The following is a 26,781-nucleotide window of genomic DNA, read 5'->3' on the forward strand; positions in this document are numbered from 1 at the left end:
GAAGTAGGGTAGGGTTATAAAATACAGAAAATATTTTCCGATTTCCTAAAAGAAGTTGTCACGATTCTGATTTGGAGTTGTTGCTTTTGATTTCTTATACATAACGCTTAAAATTTTAGTCGTAGGTATTATCGTCATGGGCATAGTATCTACTACCAAAAAACTCTGATTTTTTTATTATAATAAACTATGGTACTTAACAACCAACAAATAAACACACTATATCCCCGCAGAGGAAGGCAGATCTCTAACAAAAATAATAATTCTTCTTGGATAATTAAATATTATCGAGGTAATTTTGGGAAATTTCTCCCCAAAGGTGATTAACAAGGCTAACAAAACTTTGCCTAAAATAATCTTTTCACACATACTTAATACTCTATAGTGTTATTATTATTAGTGTTAATATTACGCTACCTAACGAACTAAAACCTCTTCTTTTAAACATTAACTTCATACATGAAACACACATACATATATGTAGTGTAGGAGGGAGGAAAGATAGGGCTGTTGATCTCAAGAACGAATCGGAGAAGCAACTTATTCTTGTGTCACAAATTTCAACCGTGTACACGTATTACACGAAATGATCAATGACTAGTTCCTCGTAGGATGTAATACCGGTAGAACAAGGACTGCATACCTACTTAACGCCTGTGCCCTAAAGAATGCATTTGCCGTTTGTTAAGATAAGAAAATCTGTCAGACTCAAGAAAATTTTCAAGTTTTAAGAGGAGCACTTAAGATTTGTACAGGATCACCAGTTGTGTACTATTAAATTATCCTCGGACCCTGTAGGTACAGTATGTTGGGAACATTGCTTCTCTACTGATATAGACAGGCACCATATAAACTGTTTGCTTTATCCAAAATCATATCTCGTCTCTTATAAATTAATAAAATCGTTTTTTTAACACATCGACCAACGCCATTCTCTTTTTATTTAATTAATTAATGTATTTGTTTACGGACTCTGCAATGGAACAATAATAAAATGGCCGACGGGAATAGTAAGTATCAACAAGCTACGTACTCATAAACATGGAATAAGTTTTTTTAGTTACATTGCAGACTAGATGATGGTAAGGCTATATGTATACAAAAGTATAAACGAATATATTATAAACGATATATAAGCAACCCGGCAACCTTGAGGTGATTTTCTACAGAAACGGCGCTATAAAAATCTTTCAAATATACTATAGAAAGGACAGACACAGAAAATAAAAAGGTAATAGTCTCAATTGGGACTCGAACCGGTACCACCAAGACAGATATCGAACCAAGGTCCTCCAGAATTACCGGGACTGACACTCTACCAGCTGAGCTAATACCATCTCATTACATTCCGTCATTTGTATCAATTTCATTCTTCCACTTTGAATTACTAACATTTTATTAAATTATTAACTAGTTGCGATAGTTCACTTTTTTTATTTTCTATGTCTCTCCGATTCATATTTTCAACGAGAGTAGTTTTTGATATTATCTTCGTCAATGATTTAAATATTACAAAGAGATTTATAAGCTTCAATAAATCTATCCCTAATAAAATTGATAGTATTTTAATGCTAGATTACTGCAGCGTTTCTGTCTAATTCTTCCATCGACTTGCTCGTCATATGTTCTAAAAATACTTGTTTCCATTTAATCCGTGCATATTACTAACCAGAGGATTAATCGTTTATAAAACGATACCAAACTAAAGGCAAACTATATTTTTTATTCGCATTTCAAATGAAAATCTATCTATCATTGATATTATCTTATCTCATCTCATCAGATCTTAAGAATCTTGGTGATTATAATCTTACGAAAATGAGTAATAAGTTATTTAACCTTAAATGCATGATTTATTTATTTTTCTGGAAAAAAAATATATTTTGTAGATAAAAAAATATATTTACATGCATATGCAAGGAAATACAAAGAAATTTGTTTTTTGTAATTTTTTAATGATATTTGATTAAAAAAACAATTGTTGCAGATTTACCACACCATGTATTTAATAGAAATTAATATGAACAATTTACGTATGAAAAAAAAATAAAAAACCTAAAAAAAATTCTAATAAGTGTACCGGAAAAAATACGAGTTATTACATATAATTATTATATTATTGTATCTACGTACCTAAGAAAATCAAAATAATAACAGCAAAACAAAACTGTAATTCTAACCTCCAAACAATTTTCGAGAATCTTCACTTTGTTAAAGAGAAAGTGACATTTGACATTCGCGAAAGAAAAAAAAGGTGATGTCACTCGATAAAATATATTACCGTGAACTTGATAATTCTAAAACGGCATGCATTAAGTATACACCAACGAGTTAAAGGTGGTTTGTACGGTATGTTGCAGTTTTGCAACAGTATGCATTTAAGGGTTAAATAATATTTATGATTAATGTACACGTAGGCTAATTTACTGTAATCTATTTATTGATTAATTAATTATTTTCAAAGTTGAAGGCGACCTGTAGTTAAATTTAAAAATGAAATAGTTCAATAATAATAAGCTTCACAAATATCATTTACTGATTAATTTTTTATTTGTGAATTTTCTGTTACTATTTTGATTCATGTAGGTAAGTGAAATGGTTCGAACTAGTTGGCTAAACTAAAATGTCTAACTTTAGGTAGGTTCAACGGGTTTTGGGTTTACTATATAATGTAAATTTCCACCCTTATTATCTAATTATTTGTATGACTTTGATGGAGGCAGCATGAGTTAATTGTTTAACTCTTCAGGATAATTTGTTCGGTTTTGGGAACAAAAAGCTATTACACGTAGAGTCAATTTGTTCGCTTTTAGGAACAGGTCACACGGTTTCATGGTTGTCCCCCTTCCTCTTACCGTCATAGTTAGAAATATGAAAATACACAGCTACGGAAGATAATCATACAATAGTTAAAATGTACACCAGGACGGGATTCTTCACAGAATTCGAAGAATTCATTAAATTAGTATCAAGAATATTTTCAAGTTCTGTGAAGGTTCTATTAAATTTCTGTTATTATATCACTATTGGCAAGTTGTAACACAAAACTGAAATAATAACAGAATTTGAAAATTAACTTTGAAATTTAATGAATAGTTCAAATTCTGTGAAACAACCAGTCCTTAGAAACCAAAGGTACTGACCGTAATTTGAGAAAAAAAATTATAGTTAACGACAAAAATTGAGAGAGCTGTTAAATTTGTCAAATAAAATATGTTTTTTTGGTTGTCAGTAATTTAAGTTCAGTGTTTAGATGAAAAACGGTATGGTGAACAATTTTTCTTATCTTAGATCTTTAAAAAAACAAATACACAAACACACTGTACCTGAAGTTACTAAATCAGAAAAATCAATAATCATTTAAATTTTCATTTGATTATTTACAATGTCGCGAACTGCAAAAAAATACCATTATTTGGTAAAAACATGTTGGGTAGGAACTACGACGAACGTAGGAAGTTCCTAACACAATCCGTCTTACTCGTAATAGAAAATAAGAGAATATAAGAACGGGTTAGTAGAAAATTTTACTCATAATCACGCGCATGCGTACTGCGTGTACCGGTCGTAATACGACAGTATTAGAAGTTGACAGATTTTTAAACCGCCCGACCCCCAGACATGGAAACTTATTACGATCGTTTTAAGGCGATATAAGACTCTAATAACGGAGGTTTGGTCTTTAATTATTTTTGATGACGGTATTACTGAATTCTCAAATGTTTGTAGAGAAATCCCTACAAATTTAAGATATTTATATTTGAGATTAATAAAAAACAGGACCTTACCGTTACAATATTTTATATAAAACGGATTGAAAATTTTATAAAAAGTTTTTCATCTATAAAATTTGCGGTAAGCAGAAGATTTTATTTTTTTAAACTATATATTAGTAACTTCCTGGGGGATACCTCTAAAACCATTTGGGGTTTTAGTAATACGTTCATCAAAAATAATTAAAATGAACCCCACGGAAAGATTGATTTTCCAGGCCTTCTAGTGCAAAAAGTCGAGCGTAGGTCCGTCCATTGCGCCGGGCCGCCAGCCGAATATTGTTTTACACGACTTCATCACTTATGTCATTAAATTCTCACTTTATTTTAGAGATTTGATAGAGCAAATTCAACCACAGGTGTGTCCAATACACCAGGGCCACGCGTCGCATATTTTTATGCACGGCTGCTTCATTTACGTCGTTAAGATTTTGGTTTTATTTTAGGGTATTGTCTTATTTATCTATCGGTCGCGCAATTAAAAAGTTAAAAAATCATAAATAACTCTTAGCAGCACTATTAGAGATACATTTTAAATCGAAATATCGAATTGCCAAAGGAAATAAGGAACGCATAATCGTTTTGGCAGGATTTAGAAACAATTCAAAACAGAATGGGTCAATAACACCGCAAATTTAATCTGAAGAAACGTAAGAAGAATTCAGCAATTAAACGCGAAATGTGAAAATTACCGTGTTTTTGAGGATTGGAATAAAGTGATGCCGGTCTAAAAAAATCTTGAGTGAATATTATTATGAGTAAAGATTTTAACCCGAGCAGCATACGGCCATCTTCACCATAGAGATACCAAGGCTGCAGTGGGGTATTAAATAATCTTTATAAATAAGACTGAATAAGTTAGGCAAATTGACAATCTTGTTAAATAAGTTTGAAAATTAGAGTAAGGGAGGTATTTGTAAACTACCAAAAATCTTAAGATTTATTATCAAATCTTAAAATTTATTTATAGATTGGTCTAATCTCTTTGTTCTATTCACTTGTTGAAGCAAGATGGAACGGAGAGTTGGGGATGGGAAGAAGGTGTGTAAAAAATAATTAAAAAGTTTTATGCTTTATTAATATTATTTGGTGTAACATAAATGCAAATAGTTGTACAACAAGCACACAATTAAAAAATAAAGAAAGCTTATTCTGCATGTACTAAATTTGGTTTTTGTGTAAATCAAGCATCATTTAGGTTTACGTTTACATCATCGAATTTATAATACGAGTACATTATTTATCTGTTAAGTTTGGAAATTTAAAAAAAACTGGAAAAGTTTAACCATGTATGTGTAAAATCTGCTACACCTTAAAAATATTATTTTCCAATAAAAAATTCCGATTAGACTGAATCTCTAATTTATTTTTTTTCGTAGTATAGATCAAGTCAATTTATTTTAATAGTTATCAAAAAAATATTTGTAGGCATTTACTAAATATGTTATTAAAAATAAAAGTTATAATTATTGACAGTCATGGATTAAAAAAGTTCAATTTTAAAAGTAGATTGAGCAGCTGGATGGAACAACAACTTATAATGAAAATTGAAGTTTTGATTAAGGTAGGCGACACATTACGCTATACGCATAATGGCTAGGCCTATTTCAGCATATCGCTCCCCATACACTACAAATGGGAATATATGGCGAGCGTAATGCTGAAATAGGCTAAGCCACGAAAATATAGCGTGGTCTGTCACAGGCTTAAAACAGGTTGTAATTTTTTTTGAAATACTACATAATGTTCACTTATAAACTTGCTCTGTCTGTGTAAAATCTACGTTTTATAAGTAATATTTACACTGCATATAAAGAAGGTGTGTAGATATGAAAAAGGCAATGGAATCAATAACAGATTTGGCGCGTTTAATTTTTTTTTGTATCCAGCTCCCCCATTTAGAAATTCTATATTAGTATTAATTCAACAATGGTCTCATATCTCCAAACCGATAGTCCACCACACCGATAATTTTTTAAAAAATACATCTTGTCAATAAAACATGTCATAAAAAAATATTTATATAATTATTTTGTTATTACTGCCATTAATGACACTTCTATACACTGTAACGGTAACACAAGTTGACTTAATAAATTTATTAAAAATATGCACACAACATTAATATTAAAAAATATCAATTTAAATCAAACAAAGCTCAATATACGAGTTAAGTTATAAAATCAAATCCATGTATGTAAAATTAAACTTATCCGTGTATAAAAAAATAAATTTATTTATGTCTATAAAATAAAATTAAAAATACATTTATAGCGGACATTCAATTTGTCGCCAGCAAACATGTTTTATATGAGGCTTAAAAATAACGAGAAACGACACACTCCCGAAAGAGCTTGATCTTATTTGTATATTTACACTCCAATGTTTCCTGCTGCGACTATTTCTTTGCGATGGCTGGACACCACCACGAGGAAGTAGAAGGTCAGAGCTGAAAAAAACAGAAAACAACATTTTATAAACCAATCGATTTATTTAATGGCTCTACCAGCGATAAAATTCTTGCAAAAGTGTTGCGAGTTCTAAAATTCAATCTAAAAACATAACTATTTGCATAAAATCAAAAATTTTATTCGTAAACCCTTATAAAAAGACATTTTTAGTTAATTTTCATGATTTCTAATCTAATTTACATGCTCGAGTGCCGACAGAATTGTGGTATGTATTAAATATCCCGCAGCCAAGTGGGGGAGTAGGTGGTACCCAACATTACTATCCTTTCCATATTAGAATAAATACTTGATCTTTTCAGTACTTTACCTATTCCTGCGCAAATACTTAAGTTACCATTCATAAATTACTGAATAATTGGAATTTCTATAGTTCGAAGGCCCAAAAGAAAGAAAAATCGTGGGGTCGTCGGAAAACCTTCAACATTACTATGCTTCCTATATTAGAATAAATACTTGACATATCATTTTAGGATTTTATGTATTCCTGCGCAAATACATAAGTTACCATTCATAAATTACTGAATAATTGGAATTTCTGTTGTTCAAAGGCCCATAAGACAGAAAAATCGTGGGGTCGTCGGAAGACCCAATTGGTTACAGACGTTTTGTTTGGCATCTTGGCCTGTCAAGAGTAATGTATTTAGTGAGTTAGATATCAAAATTAATAAGTTGTGTAGCAAACTAAATTTTCAATATGTTTTGCCATTTATAAGTTAGATCTTTGATTTAATATTAGTTAATTTTTACAAGAATTTGATCCCTGGTGTGGAGAATTAGTCGAGGACAGCTTAATGATTCGGATCGACTTGGCTTATTTTGGCTAATTTTTCTTTCCTCATTGTTTGTGGCTGTTTTGTTATTTTGGTACAGGTATCAATATTGGATAAGCAGTAGATTTAAAATTAAAAATTAAAAAATAGTGGACAGAAGAGACATCTCTGGTCAGTTTTGTTTAGATTTTGCTCTGCAGGTGAGTGATAATGAATTATAGTCATCTTTGCATTAATCAGATGGATTCTTCCGAATTATATCATTTGACAAAAAAGGGCACCACTCTGGTGGATTTAAGACAAAAGGATTAAAAAAAATTGTTACAATAATGTGGCAGTACGTTTGGAATCACAATGTGCTAATTCATCATTATTAAAAATTCTACTCTCTTGAGAGCTGATTGACACATTATAATCTCATAGTGCGAATGCAAAATATTATTGTGCCGATTTGCCGTCTGCTGCCGAATTTGAAGATCAAGGAGCTAAACTCAATGCGAGTGCTATTTTTTGGTGAGTCTTCTGTTTTTATGTATTTTGGTGGCTGGTTTATAAGTTGTTACTTCTCCTGAGAGTGAATTTAATAATCAATCCATTTTTTTCATAGGGAATTAAAATATTCCCTTATGGTCTGTGTGATTACAAGCCAGATGATCACCAAATATACTAAGTTGATTTCCAAAATAATGGCTCGGGTTTGATTACAATAAGATACAAGGAAATGAACGAAGAATGAATTGCAAGTTTGCGTGAAATCAAAAAACAATAGTTTTTTTGATCTTGAGATTCGGAACTATGTGAAAAGAATGACTCATTCCGATAAAGGTATAAAAAGGTAGGGAATGAGTTAATAATCCATCCGTTGTTGGATTTTATCTGGTAACATTAAACAATTATGTATTGTACTTACCGATCTGAATGGCACAGATGATTATGACTATCACTCCAGCAAGGATGCCTCCCGCCGCCATAAGGGAGATTGCAGAAACAACGGCTCCGATGATGTACAGAACAATTCCAATCAGGTTGATGATAACCCAAGCGTTGATGTAGTCAGGACGTTTCTGAAAATTAAAACAAACTGCTTTAGTAAAACAGATAAGGATTAACAGATATTAAGAAAACAGAAGGATTAACAGAGATTAAGATAGGGATATCAATAAAGAAACAGAAAGCATTAGAACAAAGGAGAATTTAAGCCATAATAAAATAGTAAGCACAATTGAAGGAGACGAAGATGAATACATACAATAATTATTATGTTATTATGTTACTTCGATTGATTTTGAAAAAACTACACTCGAACAAAAACCCCTGTATTTTTTTAAAGTAATAATATTTGTGAAAAATCACCTCAATGGCGCTGTACAAATAAATATATGATAATATTATTTTTTGGTAGAAAACTGTGTTGTACCTTGTGGTTTGACATATTAATGAAAATAAAACCATCAATTTGTTTATAACCAAATTTATATATTTATTTAATTTGCTATTACCGACCGGTTTCGCTTATCAAAAGTAACTTCATGGTACAAAATTAAACTGTTACAAAATTAAACTTTAATTTTGTTCTCTGAAGATGATAAACGAAATCGGTCGGTCAAAGCATATAAATAAATAAATTTTCGTGGTTATAAACAAAGTAATTGTTTTATTTTCATTTAAAATTAATATAATTGGCTTACAACTAAGAATTCTAATTAAATTAGTGACTTCCGACTAAGAATTATAACTAGTAACTTAAAATGTCACGCATATTTACAAATGTACCTTAAAGTTATAGAGACTTACAACAAACATAATTACATTTACACATGTTTTGGGTTATCTGGATCTATAGAGAATTGTAGAATATATCCAAGTACAAATATTTTAAGTGATTGAAATGAAATTAACTGAAGTTATGTAATGAATTAATCGTCAATCTTTAGCGTATTGCGACAATTCAGTAGGTGTTAGGCTCCCACTGACATTGACCACTGGTAGGTTAATCAATGGCACATTGAGACGATTCAATAGGTGTTAGGTTCCCACTGACATTCACTGGTAGGTTAATCAATAGCACATTGAGACGATTCAGTAGGTGTTAGGTTCCCACTGACATTCACTGGTAGGTTAATCAATAGCACATTGAGACGATTCAGTAGGTGTTAGGTTCCCACTGACATTCACTGGTAGGTTAATCAATAGCACATTGAGACGATTCAGTAGGTGTTAGGTTCCCACTGACATTCACTGGTAGGTTAATCAATGGCACATTGAAACGATTCAATAGGTGTTAGGTTCCCACTGGCATTCACTGGTAGGTTAATCAATAGCACATTGAGACGATTCAGTAGGTGTTAGGCTCCCACTGACATTGACCACTGGTAGGTTAATCAATAGCACATTGAGACGATTCAGTAGGTGTTAGGCTCCTACTCACATTGACCACTAGTAGGTTAATCAATAGCACATTGAGACGATTCAATAGATGTTAGGTTAGAATAGGTTCGATCATAAGGTACATCTGCAAACTGTATGAAATTAACAGAATATTTGTAAACATAACTTTCCGGTCGGTGATATCACTGACGTCATTAGTGCAGATTTCGTGAATACGTAAAAAAATAAGAGTTCGAAAAAAATCGTTAATTCATTGCTTCCCCTTTGGCCGACCGCATAGTTAAATGTGTCAAGCTGTATGTATGAATTGGTAAATAAATGTTTTTCATTTATTCATACAAACATCAACATCTTTTAGTATTACCTACCTACATCATCTTATCTCTTGACGAGGTGTAGATATATCTACATTATTTGTTAGTTCATGTCTTTCCCTAGATTGCTTTTAAATGAGGCCGAATGCGGGTTGTAACTTGTTCCTGCTCGTATTGTAAACTCCAGTTGGCATCGCTCCAGATATCTTGGAATTTTATTGAAAATCTACAAGAGATGTAAACAATTATTTCTGTCGAGGTTCAGATATAACTGACTGCAGCAAAACAGTGGCGCAAGAGTCGTATCAACAACTCGGTAGTTTAATATACACATTATACTCGCCAAACCATGTGCCGCAGGCACTACGTTACTAAATTCGAATAAAATCCGTGTCAAAATTTAATCTCAGTTTAATGGAATGTTTACATTTGATATAAATGTTTTTCTATTAGACATTTTGTCGATTCTTATCCTAATCTTGCATAATAGAGATTGTTAATTAAAGTTACATAGTTCATAGGCTAATTTGAACAACAATTTTACACTTTTTTATTCAATTGATTTGGAGGATATTGGCAGATTATCTATTTTTATTTCACTTACTTAAATTCCATGTTACCTACGTTTTGTAAACTCTTATGTTTCATGTTACCCATATTTTGTTAACCTACTCATTGTTTAATCTTTTATTTTATGTAATCTGTATATTTTTTATATATAATGTAAACTCTTTATTTTTATTGAAATGAAAAAAAAATAATTGCATTGTATGTAAAAGCCCTATGGGCGTTTAAATGAAATAAATCGAACACAGTCAATAGTCATGTCGAATCATGAAAAGTTAAAAGGAAAAATTGTTTTCTTACATCGGGGTTTAATACAAAGTAAGAGTTCAGTAAAACTATTTATAAAGTCATATACATATATATTGCACCAAATGAGATGCATTGCACACAGTGCGAAAGAAAAAAAAATGCTAAACAAAACGCATTCTATGAAGGATTACAGGCAAATATAATTAATTTTTGTTTTTAATGAGTTTTATTATTCCAATGTACATTTGTTACGTATAAATTTTATTAATTTAGCGACCGGTTTCAACACGTCCGTGTCATTCACTAGCTATTTTAAAACTAGTTTTAACAAGTTTTAACTAGTTTGACCTCTTAATGCTTTACAAAATTGTGAATAATCGTGTTAATAGTAACTTAGTCAATCAAATCAATTTTTACGCCAGGCCCAAATACACTAGAAATATGAACATATTTTGGACCGAAATTTTTGCCAATAACACTGGATATTTTAATCCTATGTCTAGAATGTCTCGATCATACAATGATCTTGCTAAAATACACACTGTCATAGATATTTTTGCAAATAATATAACGTGTTTCAAGAAATATCTCCACGATTTCTGTACTTAAAAAAAAAGAAAAATAAATAAATAAATAAAATGTTTAGTGGTTTAGAATTTTTTTTTAATATGTACTCTTTAAATTTTTCTACTTATTATGTGCTTCAATCTTTGTAATTAAGTTTTAAGTTTTGTATTTAAATACTGTCATTATTTTACATGTTTGCTTATGTGAATGTGCAAATGTGATTGCTGCAGACACATTAGTCTAGGGATATTTATAATTGTACTTTTTTATTTTGTAATCCATTATTAATGTTTTTATAAATATCCTGTTTGTGTCTCGAATAAATAAATAAATAAATAAATAAATAAATAAACAAACCAACCTGAATATTTTTGCTTCCAATTTATTAAAAATTGGAAGCATAAATATTCCGGTTGGCGAAATTACGTAATGATATTTTATGGACATACGTAATAGGTACTACAACTATGTAATAACGAAAAGTATCTTATTGTACTGTGTATATCTTAATAAATAAATAAATTAACCACCATGGACCTAAGAAACCCTGGACAGAGAAAAGGAATGGCAAAGCTTTAAATTGTTCTCGAATTGTTTCGTAGTGAGTTTATTGTTACTCACAAAATTAACTGTACTTGGAATAGGTGAATAAGCATCGCAACTTGGCATTTACAATTCAGGGCTGTCAGCGAATCAATGATACTTATGGATAAGAAATAATAATTTTCAATAAAATAATACATATATGTTAACTAACACTATAAGATATCTGAAGTAAATAGTCAAAGGTCGATAATTGCTAGGAACCTGACATAAAGCCGGCTAGCCAATCAATAAAAGTGAACGAAACGTCGCGTTAAACGTGGTTTATGTGCTTAGGGAGTGTCGGAAAAAATCCAAATAGGGGTGTGTCAGTGTGTCCTCGACTATAACATGAACTTATCCTACACATAAACTCCTTTGTAAAATAACTGTCTGTAACATGCGTTGTTCGTGAGAAATAGGGAGAGGTTACGTTGGAGCTATTAGCAGTAGTTAGGTTAGGTACCTAGAACTTACACCTGTTGGTTCGTACACAACGCACAAAGATCTCCGATCAACATACATTACATAATGGGTATTGGATTAGTTAATCACTCAATGGTCAAATAGTCTGGAGCTATTCAGATATTTTCGTGTTATTGCAACATTTCTCTTTAGATTAAATTTAAATTTCAGTTAGCCAATTACTTTGCGTGCTTAGATAACAAAGAGAAACCACGGTTACGGACATTTTACAAGATGCTTTTTTATGCGGCCATCATTTTATATTTGTTATCTGTCGTTTTTTTTACTTAATTGTATGTGGGAATTTGCATGTTTGTTTTGTTTTATACTGAAAATATTGATAAAAATCCACACGTAAAAAAAGGTTTTATACCTACCTTATTAAGTGTATTTAAAAATGTAACAATATTTTTTGATTTGACTGAGGATTAAAACTTCCTACCTAGGAACTGCAATCTTCGACAACTGTATCAACCTCGCCAAATTCCGATTGGGTGGGACCGACGATTATTTCGTATATTAATTGCAGTAATATCATCCGATTTCACTGAAGTGTGTATATGTCCGCGTGTGTATACGTGTTTGACGGTGACCGGATAAATCATCACAATGATAAATCATCACATCTTTAAAAAGTTATATAAAGTCATGGAAAGTGATGAAACAAAAATTTTATTGACTGGGTTAAGTAGGTTAGGTTAGGTTAGAAAAAAAATCATTGTTTCTAATGACTGTATATCACTTTTTAAAAGTGTGTTGAATTGTTACTGTGTTGAGTTATCATGGAACCGTGTTTGACAATGCGCTGTCATCGATAACGAGTCTATATAGTTTTTGCATAATTTTTTTATATTTTTTTATTCTTTTACATTAACAAGTTGATACTTGCACGTAAGGGTGAGTATAAACATGCGAGCCGAAATGCTGAGCAGAACCAAGAGGGAAAGGAACGAAGCAAACGCAAATGGCGCTAAATGTCGCTTACGGTTGCTTCGTTCCTTTCCCATAATTTGTGGCTCGGCTCGCGCGTTTTTCCTTATGTCTATACGCAGCTTAACAAATACTTATCCCTAATCATGGTGAACGCATCTATTCCGGTGGTAAATTAATTTTTAGTGAAGAATATATATTTCATAGCACCCTGTATAGTAAGTCAAATACGTTCCTTAAAACCTTAAGGAACGTACTTGACTTACTTTAAACTTGATGTTGAAGCTGTCGTACCCTTAGATTAAATATACCATTCCTAAGAGAAAGTCCAGTTATATTCAATTTTTCAATTAAGTCCTAAATCCTGTATCTAAATTTCGCCAATAAACAATTAGATAATGTTAATTAAGTGTTAATCTCAAGTGACCTTTGAGGTAAGTATTGTACTGTATATTTTCTCCATAAATAGTTAAGTAATAACACTGTGTAAATGTATTATAAGTTTGTACAGCGCTCTTGAGGTGATTTTGCACAAAAACGGCGCTATACAAGTCATCCAATTATTATTATTATTATTCAACTGCACGGAATAAAGTTATAAGAAGGCTATAATAGCATACCTCAAACACAATGATGCATGTCTCCTTGATATCTTATAGGGTCAATTAACATATGTATTATTTTATTAAAAAATATTATTTCTCATTTATCAGTATCATTGAATCGCTGACAGTCCTGAATTGTTAATGCCAATTTTCGACGACTAGTCAGCTACGATACAAAAGTCACCGGAGACTAAAATTTCATTTACATTTTTTATTCAAAATAATGTAAGGAATCACTTGTAGTAAGTCAAGTGCGTCCCTTAACACCCTCGTGTTTTTTTTTTTTTTTTTTTTTTTTTTTTTTTCGTGTTATGCAAAATATGACTACGTGTGTGTAATGCGTCTTTGTGGCAGTTGTTATCAAATTGCTGTGATATGAAACTTCCGTGACAAACTGATTGGTCATGATATATTTGTGGTAACTATGACCTAATCGTCTTCAGCACCATCATTAGCAATAGAAGTATTCGTATTATGTATAAGCAATAATTATTCTCTTGAAATATGAAAATATCTCCCGAGTAAAAATAAAAGCCGCCGACGGGAATTGAACCCGCATCTTCTGATATCCGGTCAGGTGCTCTGAGACTACTAAACTACGTCGGCTTATTTCCAACACGCCAAATAATTACTGGTACTTCAATCAACAATTACTGTTTATTATATTTTTTCCTGTAAACATCGAACTTTATAATGTAGGAAAGGCTTTGTTAGTGCCAAATTTCCCACTAGATGGCGTCGAGACACATTATATCTATATTTGTTGGTGAAATGTTTTGATTTGTCAATTATTATTATTTTTTAATGGTAAACTAATGTTTATAAAAGATAACAAATTATTTCATATATTTTTTATTAAATAATAATTTATTATCCTTTGTGCTATGCATAAAAAACCTATTTGTGCTATGCATAAAAAATTATTCGTGTTTTTCATATTTTTTGAGAGTATATTTTGCAATACATTTCTAATAAGGGAATTTCAAAAATATGATTACATTTCAACTTAGCTGAATAGAGATTATCTTAAAAAAAAACATACATTTTAACAGCTTCAAAACTTGGGTATAATAAAAGTTTAGTTATATGTCAGTAGAAATACTTCCAGGGTCGAATAGAGTAATGAATCTGACGACTAACCTCTAAGTAAAATAAGACTATTTTTTTCGTTTAGTTCCTTAAACAACAGTTTGTACTGAATTTTCCAACGAGAGCATTAAATTCCTTGCAATTAAATAATAAAGAGAAAAAAACAATTTTTACAATTACCTTTTACAAAATATTTTCATATACCTATATTTTCTGAGCCTACTAGGAATATTCCTAGCTTTTAAATGATGTACGCTGACAATAGAGCACGTAGGCTGTAAATAAGGAACGTGGCGCGTAAGAAAAGGACGCAGCCCTAGCCCAGTTATTCCAAACTCTATGACCTCTATGATCTATATATACTAGAGCCACCTATGTTCCGTAGCTCCAACTTGCATCACAGTTATCAATATTTGACAAGAGTCTCTTACCCTCTGGATGCCCATCAGCAGAACGACTCCAAATATGGTGCTCAGGATTCCGCTGAGGATTTGGGAGACGGGTCCACCGCGTCCGCCGGGGTGCTCAGGGCTACCATCGCCTCCTCCCACTGCCGAAACGATGCCAGAGATTAGTATGAGTGCACCCCCAACCTGCAAAGTCACATTATATAGATTAAGAGATGGCGCCTTGTTACTTGGATTCGATTGCATTTAAATGTGAATACCGCACAGGGGTCACAACTACTCTCCGCTGTCTGGAGTCTATCTCCTCGCCATTCATATCTGATAACCAAACACAGTTAAAGCCATTTTAAACAATGTTTCGATTTAGAATGGTGGTCTTTCACCAGGGCGACAGTGGAGTATTCTCTCCATATTGATTGACATGCTCGTATTACGGAGGGTCTAAGCAACCCTTGCAGCGATACATAGCCGTTTATCGCGAAAGCCAATATTATTTAAATTCCATTTCAATATATTTTTTCTCCAAGCGATTGGGTACTTTCACTCTCAGAGCAACGTTTAGCATTGACACATTGCTATCATTCGTATGTAACTTTACTGCATAGCATCATAAATTATACGTTGATCCAAGAAAGAGATACTGAGTGTATCTTGACTCCTGCAACATAATAAATACTATGCAATGGCTAATATTATAATGTTTTAATAAAAATTGGTTTAACCTTTATTTGCCCTCGCCGCGATTTAAGCCCACGATGTTTGGGTCCGAAGCTAGAGATCTAATCAAATTACCACCCAGATGGCAGCCGATAAGCTCTCGATAACACAACAGGTTAAAATTATAATATTGCTGTTGACCATAATATAGAGTCACTTGGGGTAAATTTTATTAATTTTATGTTTGTTTATTAATTAAATTGATAATAAAGCATTTCAAACAAACACAAAAACTTCTTACGGTTCATAACTCAAACATTTTTATAAGTTTCACAATGCGTATATTTTTATTTTTTATTTATTTAAAAAAAAGACAAACATTCCCGGGTTACGAATAACCTGACAATATTTGAAAATCTCCTACTACCACCACAGTAAGATAAAAATGTTGCTTGTGTTGTGCAAGCGCCCCTGAGTTGATAACTCACAAAAACGGCGCTATAAAAATTGTCAAATATTATTATTATTATTATGGAGGACTTAGCCAGCTGAGAAATTGAACATAATCCGCCGGGTGGGACCCAAACGCGATGTCTTATTATATATTTGTTTAATTATTGAAGACAATATTAGCGATTTCTAAACGAAAATCTGAAACAGAAAAATCAGAAAAGGATACGGTCACATCTAGGACCCAGGACCCTTGTCTTTCCGGGACACTAGTCCTGGACACTGGTCCTAGATGTGACCGTATCCTTTTCTGATTTTTATAAATAACAGAAAAATCAGAAAAGGATACGGTCACATCTAGGACCCAGGACCCTTGTCTTTCCGGGACACTAGTCCTGGACACTGGTCCTAGATGTGACCGTATCCTTTTCTGATTTTTCTGTTTCAGATTTTCGTTTAGAAATCGCTAATATTGTCTTCAATAATTGAATATTACAATTTGAGGTTTTACTCAATAAAGTTATTCCGAAAAATAAATATATTTATTCATTCATTTTATTTATTCATTTCTGTTCTCTTACATATAGTTTACATAATAAGTACCAGTTATATAAAAATGTTAATAATCGGTATCTGTTAACCCAGTAGTAAAACATAACAAACATCGCCGCTTACTTTCCCACCGCGTACGGTTACTCTACGTTCAGTTTTGTTTACTCTGCCGATAGGAAACCATTTGCAATATTGGAGGCCGTCCATCGTCGTGAATGATTGGATGTTTGATTTCAAAGCTTTTGAATATAAACGTCAAGCGGGAAAGCCTTGAAAGTGTTTGTTCAGGGTGGCCACAAAAAACGGATTTCAAAATTCCCTGATAATTCCAGGTTTTCCAGGGCAGTTTCTATATTTTTCCCTGATATGTTTTATTTGGTATAAGGACATATCGTTCAAAATTTTATTTTTGAAACACGATTTTCATCTACTCCAGAAAATTAGAACAGATACATAAATAAAGGGAATTCCGTCATCTAAAGCATTTATTATTTCCTTGCACCACAATGATCTATTCAAAACAAAATACACTTATTACAAATCTATGATATTTCGCCTGAAGACAATTTGTGTACAAATGAAAAGACCAGACAAAAATAGACAAATAAACAAAAGTAAGTACAGTAGAACCCCGATAATTCGAAAAAACGCGTAATTCGAAATTTTCGCCAAAAAAATTTCCGCAGAAAAATTTTTTCATGCAAAATTTTTTTTAATTCGAAATTCGTTAATTCGAAATTTTATTTGTCCGCGCACGAAAATTTGTTCATAATATTTCGTAAATCTTAATCTAAAAGTCAGCCGTGGCGGTAAAACGCCAAAAAATGTATTTTTACGTGGTTATACATCGTCCTAATTAGTATTATTATTTTGTAAATCTGAATCGATTAACACTGGAATGTTGTATTTTTTCAAATTTATTTCGAATATCCGAGTTTGAAGGGCCGAGAAAATACGTTTTACGCGGATATATGTCGTAGTTTTACGAGTTTACACCAAATATCTGTATTTAAAGGGTCGGCCGCGACGAAACTCGGCCGCGAAATTTCGATTTACGCGTAAATATATCGTATATTTACGAATTTATTTCGAATATCTGAATTTTAAAGGGCCCGCCGCGACGGAAATCGGACGCGAAATTTCAATTTACGCGGAAATATATCGTATTTTTACTAACTTTAATTCGAATATCCGAGTTAAAAAATACGGCGCGACGGAAATCGGCCGAAAAATTTCGATTCTCGCCGAAATATGACATATTTTTACGAATTTACTTCAAATATCAGAACTTAAAAGGCCGGCCGCGACGAAAAACTGCCGATAAAATTCGATTTACGCGGAAATATTTCATATTTTTATGAATTTACATCAAATATCTTAATTTAAAGGGTCGGCCGCGACGGAAATCGGCCGCGCATTCTCGATTTACACGGAAATATATCGTATTCGACGGAAATCGGCCGCGCATTCTCGATTTACACGGAAATATATCGTATTTTTGCGAATTTTTTTCTAATCTGAATTTTAAGAGCCGGCAGCGACGGAATACGGCCGCGAATTCTCGTTTAACGCGGAAATATATCGTATTTTTACGAATATCTCAATTTAAAGGGTAGGCCGCGACCGAAATCGGCAGCGAAATCTCGATTTACGCGTAAAAATATAGCATTTTTACGAATTTATTGCGAATATCTGAATTTAAAGGGCCCGCCGCTACGGTAATCGGCCGCGAAAATAAAGAAATAATCGGTATTAATACGAATTTACAACTAAAATACCACCCGGATTTGAAGAGGCGGCCGAGAAAATCGATTTTCGGCGTATTTTTTTTTTTTTTCATAAAAATTCGAATTACGTGGGAATTCGTTAATTCGAAATTTGATTTTTGATGTCCCGTGGATTTCGAATTAACGAGGTTCTACTGTATTGACACTTTGTAAAAATGTTGATAATGATGATTTTTAAATTTTATTACGACCGTACTGGGTGTCCGACCCTTTTGACACTTTGTTGTAACTTTGCTAGCTTTTTCTTTACAGATTTCGCACCTTCATAGTATAGGGTAAAAACCAAGGCGGGTGGTTTACGACATGATTCTGTTGCAAGGGCTATTTACGAAAATAATAATAAAAAAATACCTACTTATCTAGTTTGTCTTTGTCGGCATATCTTTTGTTACACACGCCGCAAGTAAAAGTAATAAAACACAACTTTGGGACTTCACAAATCGTAAATAACGAATTTCGTTTTATTTTTGGAATTCCCTGATATTTTAAGAATATTTTAAAATTCCCTGACATTTCCCTGATAATTCCCGGTTCGGTAAAATTCCCTGATAATTCCCGGTTTTCCCGGTTTTCCAGGTCTGTGGCCACCCTGGTGTTGTACTGGTAACTAACTAACCATCACGGCGCTTTCCCTCAGGGGTAGGCAGATAGGATAAACCGCCAAACAACTCGGTCTTGGCACCCACTCCTTGCCCCATTCACCTTCATGCATACTCTTCTATTATTTTGACTCTTTACACAGCTGGACTCAAGAATCTGGTTCAATTAATCGTTCCACATCTTCCTCGAGCGTCCCCGACTTCTTCTGCCATTCACAGTTGCGTCATAAATTACTTTTCTTCGTTCATTCGATCTACATACGCAAACCATCTGAGCGTCCCTTTCTTAATCTTACTCATAACATTACGCTTACGTCAGCCTTGCATTTTTTTCGGATTTCAACATTTCACACACAATCATACATGATTTTACCACACATACTCCTCAGGGATCTCATTTACAAAGCATTCAGTCTACTTTCATCCTTCGTCTACCAGTCCCATGCCTCACTGTCATACATCAGGGTAGGTACCTTGTGGACAGCTAGCTTCGCTTCTTTGGACAATTTTTGCTATCACCAAATTCGCTCAGTCCTTCATTCATGGAGTTACCTGCATTTACCCTTTTTAAAATATCTTTACCAGCCTTCTCATTTCTCGTAAACATATTTCCCAATACACAAAATTATCCAATTGCTCCAAGTATTCATCATTCACAACTACATAATAAAATAAGGATTATGCATTACGATTTGCAGCCAGGCGATGATCTTGGAGCCAACCTCCAGCGAGCAGCCGCAACAACATTGTTTCACTACGGGGAGTTTCGCCATCTTTGCTGATTCTGGGGAAGAAAAATAACAAATAAATTAAATAACAAATAAAAATAACAAATAAAGTACCGAAGTAACATTGTGATGACAACAATTCATGGAACGCATGAATACAGATAAAATATCACCATTACATTTAGACAGCCGACAGTTCACACCATTTTTTGGAAACCTACATTATTTAATTAGAATCCTAGATGATTTCGAGAAAACATAGGTGTACAGGACAAAAAACTTTGGCGACCTCTGACTTAGATGGTTGATCCTTCCAACCTATGGGACAAAAATTTACCTCAGCCGTGGCCCTTTATTAATAGAATTTATTAGAATCCAAGATGATTTCGAGAAAACATAGCTCTACAGGACAAAAAAATTTGGAGACCTCTGACTTGGATGGTTGATCCTTCCAACCTATGGGACAAAAATTTACCTCAGCCGTGGCCCTTTATTAATAGAATTTATTAGAATCCAAGATGATTTCGAGAAAACATAGCTCTACAGGACAAAAAAATTTGGAGACCTCTGACTTGGATAGTTGATAATCCAACCTATAGAACAAAAATCTACCTCAGCCGTGGCCCTTCTCTTAAATGTACTACTTTAAGTTGGCAGTAAATGTTGGGCCAATGTGTACTAGCAGCTTAATAAGTGGTTATTACTTAGTTGGTAAATGAGTACTTTAAGACCACTCGAACCATCTGAAGTCAGGCAAGGACGAGACTGGAGATGACGCGGAGAGAGATAGCCTTGAAGGACGCTACACCCATGATCTCATTGAACCACTTCAGATCGTACTAAGCTACAGCTACTTTGTAAAAGTATGTTAAATGAACTCTGTAGTATGTAAAATTATACCATACATATAGCAATTACATCATAGGATTGAACGGTAAAGGAAATGTACCAGTGATGCAGCATTTTCTACTTGATATTGGTAGGGGGTACAGTCGCCCGGAGAATCATTTATTGAATAACCGACACCTCTTTCATTGGTCGCCCCTAGTGGTTCGCAACGTTGGATGACTTAGCAGGGATGCCCGGTATCATGAGGTGAGGTTTGTCTAGCTTACCTACTGCGTGGCAGGTCCGATCGGGAGACATTGGTTGAGGGAAACCTTTTGACCTATCCAGCAGAACTTTCTTAATCTATCGTCTTTCAATGGAGTGGAAGGAAATGATTCATACGTATATTTATACTCTATCTTTGACGCAACATCAAATAATAAATAAATTCGGACAAATTTTAAATGAACTGATATGTTAGTTCAGAATTGAAAATTTGCTAAATAACAAATGTAATAAATTTCTGAATCTGAATGTTAAGTAGTAAATATATACCGCATAATAAATAAATAATCTAAAAATAATCGTATTCACAAGAAAAGGTGATGTCAACATTCACAACAGTTAACCAGAAGTAAATAAATCGAAGGTCCCAGATGTTCGTAAAAATAATAAAAATTACAATGAACATGACCCATGGGAAGGGCACATATTTATATGATCATAGAAAACACATGGCCGACAGAATTCTAATTACATAAGTATGTACATGTACCTACAGCTTTTATGAAAAATAATCTCAAGATAAGGGTGTTAGGAGAGGTATTATCAAAGCATTGGCACCTCGGCAATTGTAGAGTAGAGGAATGTGTTTTGTACTGTATTACTTTTAATTTTAAATTTCAATGCCGGCAATCATTTTAGTGTGATCTTAATAACATTGGTCATCTCCTGGCAAACAATACTACTTCAGAAAACTATGAATTCCACAGCGATTACGGTTGACCCAGCACTAGAGGTAATTGACAACACCACGGCAATTAAATCGACTGGACGAGCGAGCGAGATCGTTAAGGTTAAACGTAAAGTCGGTATTACTCGTTCATAGATGGCGTTAATTAAATTATTTTATTAAAATACTCTTTTTGCAAGGTATTGCTTTACAATAGACAAATTATTTGTTGAGGCGTATTTATCGTACCCAGTAAAAGTACCGGGTATTTTCATGCGATACTTTGTACTTATTTATTTATTGGATGATTTTTATAGCGCCGCTTTTGCGAAATATCACCTCAGGGGCGCTGTACAGTTAATGCAGATATTACAAAAAAAATCTATAAATATTACAAATTGAAATTGAAATTAAGTTAAATAAAATGAAGTACAGAAACAGGTGACACGGAGATGTAGAATCGGCTGCAAGAATCCTAGGTGGTGAGGAAACTGGACCAGCTGCTGCAGCGAGAGAGTCCACCGCGTCCACCAACAGTGCCAGCACGAGGTTCGTCATCCTTCCAGGTATGTGTCTGCTGCTAATAGAGCGCTGACACAATGTCCTCTCATGGATTCCAGACCTTGGCAGCACCGCTGTGACATTCGACGAAGGTAGAGGATGGAGACTCTGCAGCAAGAATCCCAGGTGGTGAGGAAAATGGACCAGCTACTGCAGCGAAAGAGTGCACCGCGCCACCAACAGTGCCAGCACGAGGTTCGTCATCCGTCCAGGTATGTGTCTGCTGCTAATTAAGCGTTGTCACAGTATCCTCACATAGATAACAAACCTTGGCAGCACCGCTGTGACGTTCGGAAAGTCCATTTCCTTGTACACTTGTTTCTGGTGATTATGTTAGTGGTGCATTGTTCCGAAATAATAGGCGGCGGACGGGATAATAAATCACCTTGGGCACTTGTTAGGGCTTTCAGAGTTTCCAAGAATAACATTGAAAACATCTGGCGTACCTACAGTTACCGATTCTCGTCCCAAGTTCAACTTCAGCGAATTTAGAATATTTTTAGCACAATTTTCGATTATTCATTTTTGAAACACTGCACTCTAGTCACATTACTATTAAGTTCTGATTACTAATTGGTAAGTTAATTTAAAATGTTGATTCACTGATTTTTAAAATAACTTCAAAGGGATGTTGCCTCGTTTCCCTTGAAAATACTAAAAAAACACAAAGCGGTTGGAGACGGCATGACGCGTCCAGCTGCCACAAAGGGCGCTACTCAACTGTGACAAATCTCCAAAATACCTGGTTCCAAAATACTCACAAGTATTTTATAGTGGGACTAAGTATTTATTACTTACAGGTATTTTTAATAGGTACTTTTAATGGGTACTTTTGATGGGTATTTATAATAGGTACTTTTAATGGTAATTTTGATGGGTATTTTTAATAGATACTTTTAATGGGTATTTTGATAGGTGTTTTTAACAGATATTTTTAGTAGGAAAATGTGGGGAAATGTACGAAAAATACTCACAGGACCCACCTCTACCGCACATACGTAATATGGAAAGGAATAAATAGTTTTGTCCGTGTAAAAAGTCTATTATTTCAAGAAAGGCATACAAATACAATATTGTATCGGTGATTCAATCCAGTTTGGTATTTGTAGGCCTTTCTTAAAAGAATGAAGTAATAAGAATATTAAATAGATAAAACATCTACCAATCGAATATTTACTGGTATCCGACCACAATACTTTGTGTTTTGCTACAATATCAACTCATAACCCCTACATAAAAATATATATTTACTTAGAACGTAATCTAGCCAAATGTACACATTGTTAAATTAAATTTCCCTGAGAGTGGTTCGTTTTACGTATATAAAACGTACACGTTTTATTTACACAATTATGCGTACTGGAGAGTTTGAGACATCAACGTACCAGGTGATTATATAAAAGTTTTTTTTACCTCACAAGAGCCCCCCTGTCTGTACAGTCTAAAGGCAGCGAAACTATGTCCCCACCCAGTGAGGCAGCGTTATGAGACGGGTTAAGGTAGAAGCTGTAGAATGGAGTTTATTAATGCGGGTCTTGAAGAGACACGTATTATTATGAAGGAGTGAAAAAAACGTTAACTTTTGACAAATAAATTATAAATCACTACCTACTGAATTGTAAACGCATATACACACGAAAAAAAAAGAGTTTTAGAAAGTAAATCACTTAAAATTATTGGTTATTCGGCAAACACAAGACTGCAGGCCGCTTCCTGAAAAACTTTTAGATAATTCCTAATGGTATCGGAACACGTGTTCATGCACCTGCGTTCGTCTTAATAAAATATAATGACGAAATGCTAAAATTTTAGATTTTTCATCAACACGTGTTCCGATTTTGTGAAAAAACAGTGGAATTTTACTAAAAGTTTATCAGGATACCATTGATGCGTCTAATATTATTCCATGCATTTAATCAAATGTGCCTTACAATTTTCGATGATACAGCAAAGTCTTCCAAATAGCAAAAGAATAGGAAGGACTATATAATAATATTAATAATAATGATGACAGTAACATGTTTGCAATACGTAATGTATATTAGTCATCTAAATGCTATAATTTAGTTCATATATAACATATCCGTTCGTGTTCTGGCTAAATTATGCCTATCTGGATATGTTGTAAGTGTTTATACATAAATAAACAAATTAAAGTCATACAAAATACGAAAAGCAATAAAGTTAAAACTATTTATGTTCCACTGTTTTGTAGTCACCGAAACTTGTTGCGAAACCCGGTCGGCATGAGTATAAACAAATAATAGTGATGTTTTATTTTAAATTATAATTTCAGGTCTCAAAGTATCTGCTACATATAAACAAATATAAAAAAAATAATTTTAATCATCCTACGCAGGTAAAGTAATAATAATAATATTATTGGGATAATTTATTTGATTTTTTTTCAAAAATCACTTCAAGGGCGCTGTATAATTTAATTTGAGTTCATAGGCTCTGTCTATTTTTTTATTATTAACAAATTCAGAAGAACATAGTCGAAACGTTTCCTCAGCGCCCTGTCAAACGAAATGCATATCATTGGTCAATGTCCCCTCCAAGTCGACACCAAATTAAACGGAATCGATTAAAAACTCATTTTTAGAAGCATTTATTTGGAGACAGACAGATTGCTCTCATTTCATATTTACTGACCCATTTTACATTTACTCAAAGACATATTTGGTTTCACGACGATTTCCAGCTAATATAAATTAAACCGGTCCAGATAATTTTGATATGTTTGGGGAATGTCAACAAACATGTAGAGAATGTTTTGTTTACGAAATAACATTTCATGACATCATTGTTATTGTCTGGGACAACAATGTTTCAAGTGAAATTATGTGTACCTAATAAAAATATATATATATATAAATAGATTGGTGTTCACACAAAAACTTTAAAAATAAGTATGTTTGGATCATTTATAAATTCCATCTAAATAAATAAATACAGAACAGAACGGTAGAATTAAATACGAAAATGGAGAAAATAGTATGTTTTTAGTCATCTTAGCACTTGTCAGGTATTTGTTTGTTGATAAAGAAATATAATAAATTTTATCATAAAAACATAAAAGGTAGGTAAAGGTTGATAGTGAAATAGCTATGCAGCTAATCAAATAAATATATTTATTATACACAGTAAACGAATACATTTTTTTTAAATTCTTAACTCGAACACAAAAAATGTACACTACTTCAGAAAATTGCACAATACATATCGTTAAAATGTTATTTTTTTTGCTTTTATGTGCACTCCCTTTCTAACCACTAGCAAAACCATCTTATGGAAAAGTAGATATCGAATTATAAAACTAGAATTGTATATACAAAAGTTTTATTAATGAAAAAATATATAATATTATTTATTCATTTAAACTCACGATAAATTAATTCATTAAGGTGTTCAAAAATATTTTGATGTCAACATATTATTGTAATAATAAATAATACCACAATTACCAAGCGCTCCTGTTTTGAACAAAAAAAAACCTTGATATGAGAGTTTAACAATAGCATAATTATCTATTGTTGTCTATATCTATGGTACCATTCTTCAATAGGCACGCCCAATATATTTAAAAAAATAGCATAATTTATTCAATGTAAGTACTCACTGTTTAGTATGAAACTTGCTTTATAGATCCGAATTTAAAATTCTCTTAGGGCACCGCACACACTCTTCACACTACCGATATATGTTTAAAACTGACAAAAGCTAAAATCTTTCGGGCAAACCCATGGCCGGCCAAACAAGCACGGAAGTATATTAAGGCGCACAAAATAAATTGAAAATATCAAAAACACTGCTGAGTGACTAGTTCCAGCCTTTAAACATATCTGATTCTTTTGACAAAGTGGTTCTGATGTGCTGTGCAAAGTTGCTGACGGTCTAGGTTTTCATTATACATGGCACTTAGCAATCAATAGGTGTATGAATTATATTGGTATTCACCTTTTTGCGAGTTTATTTGTTATAAAATTATATCCACACAGGAGCCTGTATCATCTTTAGGGATGCTGTGTGGCGGATATTTTTAGGAAAAGAAGGGTAGGAAGTTCTGGGATGAGGGTTGGGTAGGAATCTGGGGGTCAGTGTGTCCAGGAGTGACAGATGTATGAATCTATCCCTCCCACTGCGGTGCAAGGCGATGGTTCTGAAAGTCCTGCTGGAGAGTTCATAAGGTCTCCCTCAACCAGTCTCTACCGATCCAGTTGGTGGGCAGACGCATCTGTCGCCAAGACCCGAACAGCCTCACCCCATGAACCTGGGCACCCCTGCTCACCAAACGTAGCAAACCACAATATATAATGAAGCAGATTTGAATAAAATTCTGAAAACATAATGGGGTAGGTAGTTATGAATGAATTAATTACAGTTTTAAGTAATATTAAATAGATGTAGGAATTTTCCCTTGTTAATTGATTTCTTAAATACGCTTAAAATTTTAACCACATAACTCTGATTTTTCCTTTTCATAATGT

General features: G+C 33.2%; 1 protein-coding gene across 1 annotated transcript; it reads right to left on the minus strand.

Annotated features, from left to right (window-relative positions):
- Nucleotides 1-5,740: 5,740 nt before the first annotated feature.
- On the minus strand, nt 5,741-26,013 carry LOC149415411 (uncharacterized). Its single transcript, XM_089642360.1, has 5 exons — nt 25,914-26,013; nt 19,912-20,006; nt 15,202-15,363; nt 7,925-8,078; nt 5,741-6,222 (listed from the first exon to the last, which is right to left on the minus strand). Exons 2-5 carry the CDS (start codon nt 19,993-19,995, stop codon nt 6,146-6,148), a joined length of 477 nt encoding a protein of 158 aa, XP_089498486.1. The 5' UTR covers nt 19,996-20,006; nt 25,914-26,013; the 3' UTR covers nt 5,741-6,145.
- Nucleotides 26,014-26,781: the final 768 nt, after the last annotated feature.

Source organism: Hesperophylax consimilis, chromosome 18 (assembly GCF_061612785.1).
Source record: "Hesperophylax consimilis isolate HC1 chromosome 18, BYU_Hcon_1.0, whole genome shotgun sequence".
Classification (NCBI taxonomy): Eukaryota; Metazoa; Arthropoda; class Insecta; order Trichoptera; family Limnephilidae; genus Hesperophylax; species Hesperophylax consimilis.